Consider the following 9854-nt stretch of genomic DNA (forward strand, 5'->3'; position numbering starts at 1 on the left):
AATGATTGAGTGTAAGAGAAAATAATAAATAAATGAAGAAAAGTAACAAAGAAATGAAGGAGAGAGAAGATATTTTTATTAAAGTAATAAAAAATCATAAAAGTGGGGTTGGGTGGGTGAATGAGGAAATGTGAATGAATTAAATAAGGGATGGTGGAGAAATTTATGGTAAAAGTCATGTCCAAAAATAGAAACATGAAGATCAAATATGAACGACATTTATAGAAACCGGAAGATAAAAAAGAAATGGAGGGAAGACAATTTATATTTATAATTTACATACTTTCTTTTTCCCCCAGGAAAACATATACTCCGTATGTTGTTTTGTAATATACTTCATTAAAGGGGAGTATACCCAATTACCCATAAATGACTATAACCTGATATAGCCATTAGAGATATCATGTACTTCTTCCGTTCCTAAATAGTTGCACCGTTTTGACTTTCATGTTTGCCAATACTTATAATTACATATTAGTAAAAATTATAAAAAGTATATATATTTAAAATATATATTAAGACAAACCTAATAATACTTTGTATAATAATTTTTAATTTTATTTATTAGTAGAACATTAAGGTTAAAACTAATGTCAAAATTCAAAATGATGCAACTATTTAAAGCGGAAGATGTATTTCATAAATCAAGTGAGCTTTTAAGCTGTAGAACCAATCTATCTATCTATATATTATACTAAAAGAGAGGAAATCAATGTGGTGATGACAAATGTCACTCATTGATTCGCCTCTCTTTTAATTAAATAAAAATAATTAAAACACTTTAATTAAGGAAAAATGTTATTAATTTTCATTATAAATCCTAAGATTCTATTGATAATAAACATACTAAAAAAAATTCCAGCTCTTTTCCCCTTCCTAATTAAACAAATCATTTATATGGAGGATATACTTCAATTCAATATCTTATTCCGAAGTTTGTTTTAAAAGATATTGTTGCCAAACTAAAAAATATCTTTTATGTTTATTTATTAGTGAATTAGTAAACATTAAATAGTATTACTACGACGTACGGAGTAAATGTCAAGGCAACTGATCTGTTTCATATTATGTCCATGCGAAACTAATTTAATGAAAGTATAGGTCGTAATATCAACACAAAAATTTAACTAAATAAATACTCCCTCTGTCTATGTTTATATCGCCAAGAACATAATAAAAGAAAGTTATTGCACAATTATGGATAGAATCGTAATAAAATAAGTGGTGGGTCGGGATACATAAAATGGGTAAGTAATAGATGATAAGGATGAAAATCGAAAGCTTATAATATAAAAAAAGACATAACAATATAAGATAGGTGAGCATATACATACATATAAGTTAGAAAAAAAAAATATTTTGTATTTTACGATTTATTTTAAGTTCTATTTAAAAGTTGATGAATAAGATAAATTTTTAAATGGGTCAACTAAGTTAAGAGGGTGGAGTATGGCATTTTTGAATGAATATTTGGTCGAATAAAGTGGGTCCACATTATAATGTAACACATTTGATCTATTTACAATATATCATATTATATCATACGGGGGGTGAAGGGGAAAATATGATTTTAAAATTTCTAACTCGATAAGCCATCGTAGACTTTATAATGGTTATATCTTACAATCAAGGGTGTATGTCGTAATATTGACCCAAAAAGTTAACTAAATAAATACTCTCTCTGTTTATGTTTATATCACCAAGAACAGAATAAAAGAAAGTTATTGCACAATTATGAAAAGAATCATAGTAAGATAAGTTATAGATCAGGATACATAAAGTGGGTATTAAATGGGTATGTAATACTCCGGCCCTCCGTTCCATATTGATGTTCCAATTTATACTTTTCACGTTTGCCAGCACACATTTTAGATCATTTATATATCTAATTATGTATTTGTAAAAAATATAAAATTTTGATATTATTCAATTATTCATTGAGACGAATCAAACAAGACCCCACATAATTTTTTTTTCTTATGTATTGGAAGTAATTTAGAAGATTTTGTTCAATTGTTAATAATATCAAAATTCTAAATTAGAACATCATTGTGGAACGGAGGAGTAGATGAGAAGGATGAAGATCAAATGAATTTATATGTTTTTCTAACAATTTTTTTTTTAAAAAAAAGTGTAATAAAATTCGAAAGCTTATTATAATAATAATAATAATAATAAAAATAATAAAAATAATAAAAATTATAATAACATAACTTATATATATTTTATCTTACCTATAAATCACCAACAATAGTCAAAGTAGAATATGCGAATAGTATTAAAAGTCCAAACGTTGCGAGTATTAAAAATCGGAGGAAGTATGTAGTGATTCGACGAGTGATGAACATAATCGGAGGAAGTATGTAGTGATTCGACGAGTGATGGACATTTATAGAGATAAAGTTATATCCTTCTTGGTGATGTGGTGGGTTTGTTTTGGTTTGAGTTTTAGCCAACATAATTTATTTATTTCATAAATATTCCACAAAGTACAACCAATTATTTATTTACTTATTTATTATTTTGACCACATATATAACAAGTGAGTGGAACAAAGAAAAATGGAGGTTGGGTGCGTTCTCTCCACCTTATTTGAAATAAATTTTTTAAACTTATCTGAACTTACTGGACTTGGACCTGATTAATCTAATGAAATTTATGGATTTGATAAGACCTGATTTCAAGAGAATAAACTTGAGATTGGACGAGTGCTTAAAATGGGTGCGGGTAACACAACAAAAATATGAGATAGTATTTGAACTTAATATCGGATCTGAAATGGGTCGGTTGAACAAGTATCGATGGGTTACCTCGGGTTCAAGTTTATCTCGGTTCAGATTTTTATCGGTTTAGGTTCATACAATGTGGATAAATCAATAGCGGGGTGAAATGGGTAGATGTTGTACTCAGGTCAAGTGAATTCGGTTCCAAATTATAAAATCACAATTTTTAGTACGTTTATAAATTCTAATATTGAGGCCTTAAATAGAGAACACAAGTAAGAACTAAATTTTTAAAGTGTTAAGAATTTAGGACCAGTAGAAGAATTAAACGTGTTATGAGTTGTAAACGGTTCGAATTAAACGGGTTACGGGTTGTGAATGGTTCTGATTAAGCGGGTTACGTTTTTAATTAAGCGCGTTACGGGTTAAAACAGTTCGGATTGTAAAATCGATTTCCTTGTATTCAAACGTTTTGGATTGAAACGGATTGGGTCATTAACGGGTTTTAGATCTATTGGTTTGGGTTGAAACGGACCGGGTTGCTGCAGAACAAGTTTGTTATCGGGTTTAGATCCTAACGGGGTTAATATTTTATGGTCGGTTAGGGTTGGATATAATCAGATTGGGTCTTGGGTTCCAGCTCGCAGGTTAATAAGAATTTGGGTTCTAAACGATCTAACCAACCCAGCGGGTCCAATGGTTCAGGTTGAGAATTGACATCTCTCAGCTCATAGGATGATAACTAGGGATGTCAATGGGGCGGGGCGGATGCGGATGTATGCCCCTCCATCCCCATCCCCACCTAAAATTTTCATCCCCATCCCCGCCCCATCACCCATGGCGGGTACAAAATTCATTCCCATCCCCGCCCCAACGGGTATAAACTAAAATTCATCCCCGCCCCACCACCCAACTGGGTATCCATCCCCATCTTATCCCCGCCCCATACCCGCGCCAATATCCGCCTAATTTTTCTTATTTAGCAAACATTTTTCATATGTACGAAGTAATGAAAGTTAACTTTACAAAAAAAAAAAAACCTTACGACTAAAGAGACATATATAATTGAAAAAATACCCGTAATAACAAAAAACTTAAAATTCTCACCTAGATATGCACATTAATACAAACTCACCCCATCACCCATGGCGGGTATGAAGCGGGGCGAGTGGGGATGGGGCGGGGCGGGCGGGGATGGGGCGGGTTCAACACAAAATCCACACCCGCCCTATCACCCATGGCGGGTACGATTTCTATACCCATCCCCGCCCCATCACCCGCCAAATCTACCTCCATCCCCGCCTACTTGGGGCGGATGCGGGGCGGGTCTCCCACGAAACCCGCCCCACTGACATCCCTAATGATAACTGATTTTATACCTAACATGAAATTATGGGTGATGCGTGAAATGAAATAAAAAATGTACGTATTTTTCTATATTTCTTTTCTAAATTAATTTAAATTTGCACTTAAAATTAAAATATATAAACCGTGCATCACACGGGTCCTATTATACTAGTTAAAAGCTAATTAGACACCCAAACACTATGTATAGCTCGCTGGGCGTGTAGTCACACAAGTCATACATTTACCAGTTACCCACACAGTCAATACGTACCACCGAAAGCATGTCCCAAAATATTTACTAAACCCCAAAAACAAAAGCACCCCCCAAACAAAAAATTTAAAAATAAATAAATCTCATCTTGTATAAAAAAGGACAAGCGTGATCTCTCCTTACTTCTCTGAGATAAAATCTCATCCCCCCTCCCCCTTCCCCCCTCTCATCTCTCTCTCCCATTTTTCTCCATTTGAAAATTCCACACATCAATTCTCTCTCCTCTCTCTGCTCTGCTCTAGCCGAGCAAGGGAGGCATCAATGAGGACGCTTTTTACGACTTGTTAAATCTTTCACTTCAATTCCTTTTACTATGTTAAACCCCCCCACCACCACTTTAACCAAAACCCACAATTTCTCATTAAAATCTTCATCTTGAAATTTCAGAAAAATTATATTTAACAAAGTAAAAATGGCACCTTGTTCTCAGGAATTCCAAGAAGAACCCCCATTTTCCCTCTTGGACGCCCTCTACTGCGAGGAAGAGAAATGGGAAGACGAAGTCTTTTCCGACGCCAGCTTCGAAGATGAAGAATTTAGAAGAATCAACAATGGTGGCGGTGTTGATTATCTGCTCCCACTTCTTTTACTGGAACAAGATTTATTCTGGGAAGATGAGGAGCTTCGAGTTTTGTTCGCGAAAGAAAAAGATGAGAGTTTTGGGAATGAGGGTGGTTTAGACGTGATATCTAGTTTGTCATTTTCAAGAAGTGAAGCCGTGGAGTGGATTTTAAAGGTCAATTCCTATTATGGGTTTTGTACCTTAACCTCTGTTCTTGCTGTTAATTATCTTGATCGATTTATCTCTAGCTTTTGTTTTCAAAAGGATAAGCCTTGGATGTTTCAGCTTTCTGCTGTTACTTGTCTCTCTCTTGCTGCCAAAGTTGAAGAAACTTACGTCCCTCTTCTCTTAGATCTTCAAGTATGTTTATGTCCAAATACATTCCTAACTCTGTTTTCCAGAAAAGAAACAGTCTTACTAATTAATATTTTTAATTCTGCTTGAAGGTGGAAGGAGGGAAATACATGTTTGATGCAAAGACGATTCAAAAAATGGAGTTGTTGGTGTTGTCAACATTGGAATGGAAGATGAACCCAGTGACCCCACTTTCGTTTCTTGATCAAATAATCAGACGGCTAGGATTAAAGAATCACCTTCATTGGGAGTTTCTCCGGAGGTGTGAAGCACTTGTTCTCTCTCTCCTCCCTGGTAAGCTAAAAAATAAAAACAGAGCATTTATGTTTTTGAATACTATTATCAGTTATAATGTCCATATTTTAGGAATTTGTTTTAGTTTTTTCAGTAAAAAAGAAGTGTCTTTTTTTGTTTTTGTATGAATTTTCTTGATACAATTGCAAATCTTGACTTATCTGCTCTGTTTAGTGGTTAGGGATACAATTGTAAATCTACATACACATTCTCATTGATGCTCATGTGAAGTAGCAATCAAAAAAATGAAAATGCCCCCTGTTCTTGAGAATGTGTTTACACTGTCCCGATTTAGTTGTCGTGTTATTAGTTTGAAATAATAACATCAACATCAACATCATTGGTGATAAAACATAGTACAGTCTTGATTATGATTGTCACATTATTAGTTAAAATTATAAATAATGGCGGACTGGATAGTTTGTTAATGATGATGAAATGTCAAATGTAGATTGGAGATTTGCAAGCTTTGTACCATCAGTATTGGCAACTGCCACAATGATGCATGTGATTGACCAGATTGAGCCAAGTAACCCTCTTGATTACCAAAATCAGCTTCTGGGGGTGCTTAATATCAGCAAGGTTAGTGCCTAATTATGATTAGTGTTTCTCTAATTAATCTCATCAGCAGATCTAAACATGTAATTAAATAATGTAAGGACTAAGGAAGTTTACTTGGTAGAGTTAGTGGGTCAATGGGTCCACATTAAAAAATATGGGTCGGTCACTTGGTCATTAACCCATTTCAAAGATCTAGGTTAACAGCTATATTTTGATTTCACACATAAATAACCTTTTGGCTTTTGGCTTTTGGCAAGAGAGATATGGATGATGTGTCATTGTCCTAGAATATTTTGTTTTTATAAGTAAGGGTAGTTTTGTCAATGTCATTCCTTAAATTAAATGTAGTACACCCAGTACTTCATTCCTCAACTAAAAATGTACTATTGTGTTGAAATGTTACATAAAAGAATAATTTCACGAAATTCTTTAGGTATTGAATGTGTACATAGTACATCACATGAATGGGTACATTTGGTTCGCGTCTACTTAATACGGAGTACTAGGAAAGTAATACATGTATGATACTGTTCATTTCCTCGTGTAACCAAACACGTAGTAATTCAATTTGTTTGTTGTTCAATCAATTTTGGACCAAGGGGGAGTATACTTGTTTCGTTTTACGATCTCGAAAAGCACCTTCATTGGTTGCTTGGATATGACGAGACATGGCTAGGCATCGTGTTCGTGTTCGTGTTCCTTACCCTTTTCCTTGTTTGTTTTTATTCACATTGGAACAACTATTGCTCTTCTTAAGAAAAAATCTTAGATTGCTTCAAGATAAAACTTACTTAATTGCGATTTACAAATGTTAATCTAACTTTAATCACAAAAGCCTCTTCGATATTTGCGCACGTAATAATATGGTGTTAGTGCGATCCAGACGCTCCCTCACTCTCTCGTTCCTTGAAAAACTCTTCATTTTTTCAACCTTGAACTATTGATTTTAGATTTTAGATTTTAGATTTTAGATTTAGATTAAGATTATATATTGTTTATTCCTAGTGGTGCAATATAAGTGCATAGCTTAAGTCAATTAATTTGTTTTTTCAACAATTCTCAAGGAAATTTCAAACCCAAAATTATGACTAGTTTTAGACTTGCAATACTAAATCCTTAAAAACATAATTGTGATTTTTTCACTCTTCATCTGGTCTTGTCTAATTTTTGATATGGTCTTATTTGTTCTAAATGTTTTCTATGAGTGTTTTTAAATTTTTGTGTTGTGGTCTAACTTTTCTTTTCTGATCTAATAACCAATGAGAAAAGAGTGTAGATGATTTTGTCACGTTTAAATAGTTGGGTCCAAAGTGTAATTATAGGAGTTTAGACCTACATTTTCATAATTAGTGTTGATGATTAAGTAAATTGTAACTTTAGTTGATGTAATGTACAAATGCAGGACAATGTGAATGATTGTTATGAACTGATCGTGGAGAAATCATCAAGCAACAGCAAGACTGAAGACAATCTCAAGTCAAAGAGGAGTTTTGACGAAATGATGACGACGAATACTTTTCCGCCACCCCCTCCGTCTCCCGGACCACCCTCTGTTCCTACTACTACTACAAGCAGCAGTGATGTTATTCCAAGTAGCCCAAGTGGAGTAATGGATGCATACTATCTCAGCTGTGACAGTTCCAATGATTCATGGGCTGCTACTACTCATATGATGATGGGATCATCAACTTCGTCATTGTCATTGTCGTTGTCATTGTCATCATCATCATTGTCGTTGTCATTGTCATCATCATCATTGTCGTCTTCAGTATCTTCCTCTCCATTGATCACCAAGAAGAAGAGTAGAGTGCATGAACAGCCAATGCCATTGCAGTTGCCTTCTCTTTCTCGAGTCTTTGTCGAGGTCGTTGCCAGTCCTCGTTAAAACCCACCTACCTAGCTACCTCTTTTGCCGGTCTATTTTCCACTTCTCCTTCTCTTGATGACTTATAATACTTGCAACCAAAAAATATGGGGACATATTTATATCATATAATAGTAAACTCTTATATTATTATATGGTTATAAATTCATTCCCGCCCTGCACTTTTCAATTTTCATGTATGTCCTCTTATCTCTCATGTATGTATGCAGTATCTATATATCATGTATGTATGTTCATGCATGCATATATGCATGATGATCAACTGTTGTGATGAATGGAGAAGAAGAAATAAAATGCATGATGAGGTGAATGAATGGAAACTTTCATGCATGCATGTGAAAGAAAGAAACATATATGAGAGTGGGTCCCAGTCAGGATTTTTTGGTAAGGAAGAGTTTGACTTTTTTGGGAAGCTTTTGACTTTGGGAGATGGGTCCAGAAATAAAAAGAGTACTATATTTGTAAGTATTAGGAATTTATAATAAATTATATATATATATTTGGGTTTGGGGAGAACAGGGGAATGGAATGACTGTATACACCATTCTAACCTACTCCAACTCTCCAACCATATGATTAATTAATAAATACTGTCAATGTACAGTTTCTATGAATCATTGTCTCTGGAGATGATGATTTTTATCATTTTTAAGGTTATGTTAATCATTTCTAAAGGATAGGGGTTTTAGTTTAGGTTAAGGGGGCGTTTGGTTGGGGGTAATAATCAAAGGAAAAGGGAATAGACTGATATCATTCCCTTTGTTGTTGTTTGTTAGGTCTATTTTACCATTTCCTTTACCCTTTTTTATTTTTAGGTTACCCCCAAAATCCTCTACATTCATTCCCCACCCCCCCCCTAGACTTTTGCATTCCCTTTCCCCCATCACCGCCCAAAAAACATTGACCACCATTAAACAAGCTTGACCAAACCTTATAACACCGTAAAACTACCGGATCCCCTACAAAAACCACCAACCGTTGGTTCCACCACCTTACCCGCCACCTCAGACACTATCTGAAACCACCGACAACTACCCACACCACCAGAAACAAACGAAAACCACCCCCAACAACCGCAAAAAACCATTAATAACTACCATAACCTGCCGGAAACCACCTTAACAACCAATTGACACCATTATTAACCACCAAAATCACCGGAAACCACCCAAACAATTAACCCGAAGCCACCCAACGATCAACCTTAAACCACCAAAATCACCGGAAACCACCCAAATAATTAACCAGAAGCCACCCAACAATCAACCTTAAACCACCAAAATCACCCGAAATCACCCACAGGAGAGAGAGAAGAGGGACGACGACATGAGTGGAGGGGGCGGCAGACAAACGGGAGAGGGGCGGCGACAATCACGTGATTATGTCCGTTATGCTTAGGAATTGAAGCTCTTCTAGTTGTAGATCCATGGAAGAAATTTCTGGATTTTTTGGTAGTTTGATATGGTTTTGCATGTAGTTGCATGTAGATCCATGGCAGAAATTTCTGGGTTTTTTTAGGTAGTTTGATATGGTTTTGTGATTTTTTTGTTTTGTTAGAATGGTATTTTCAGAGTGAAATGAAAAGATGGGGTAAGATAGTGGAGGAGATTACCAAACACTATTTTATATCAAAGGGTTTGATTACCTTTCCCCTCCTTTCCCTTTGTTGATTCCATTCCCTTTACCCCTTGCGAACCAAACGCCCCCTAAGTTTTTGTTTGCAGAGGTACTCATTCCGGTTATAATCTGAGATAATGAGATTAGTTTGTACCAAGTATTTCATCACATTCAACAAATACGGAATAATGAAGAGTCGTTTGTAGCGGTCAATATCAATAACGGATCTATGAATTTGCT

At 34.9% G+C, this 9854-nt stretch overlaps 1 protein-coding gene across 1 annotated transcript; it reads left to right on the top strand.

Annotated features, from left to right (window-relative positions):
• The first annotated feature begins 4467 nt into the window (after window positions 1-4467).
• LOC110797483 (cyclin-D3-1) lies at window positions 4468-8311 on the top strand. Its single transcript, XM_022002594.2, has 4 exons — window positions 4468-5263; window positions 5350-5551; window positions 6003-6133; window positions 7515-8311. The coding sequence occupies exons 1-4, from the start codon at window positions 4754-4756 to the stop codon at window positions 7995-7997; spliced, it is 1326 nt and encodes a 441-aa protein (XP_021858286.2). The 5' UTR covers window positions 4468-4753; the 3' UTR covers window positions 7998-8311.
• The last annotated feature ends 1543 nt before the right edge of the window (window positions 8312-9854 follow it).

This window comes from Spinacia oleracea, chromosome 4 (assembly GCF_020520425.1).
Source record: "Spinacia oleracea cultivar Varoflay chromosome 4, BTI_SOV_V1, whole genome shotgun sequence".
Lineage (NCBI taxonomy): Eukaryota > Viridiplantae > Streptophyta > Magnoliopsida > Caryophyllales > Amaranthaceae > Spinacia > Spinacia oleracea.

Excerpts from the sequence above, each read along its gene's own strand:
- LOC110797483 (XM_022002594.2), top strand. The coding sequence starts at position 4,754 with ATGGCACCTTGTTCTCAGGAATTCCAAGAAGAACCCCCATTTTCCCTC. Across the intron at positions 5,264-5,349 it reads CTCTTCTCTTAGATCTTCAA|GTGGAAGGAGGGAAATACAT; the intron begins GTATGTTTATGT and ends TTCTGCTTGAAG. Across the intron at positions 5,552-6,002 it reads TGTTCTCTCTCTCCTCCCTG|ATTGGAGATTTGCAAGCTTT; the intron begins GTAAGCTAAAAA and ends TGTCAAATGTAG.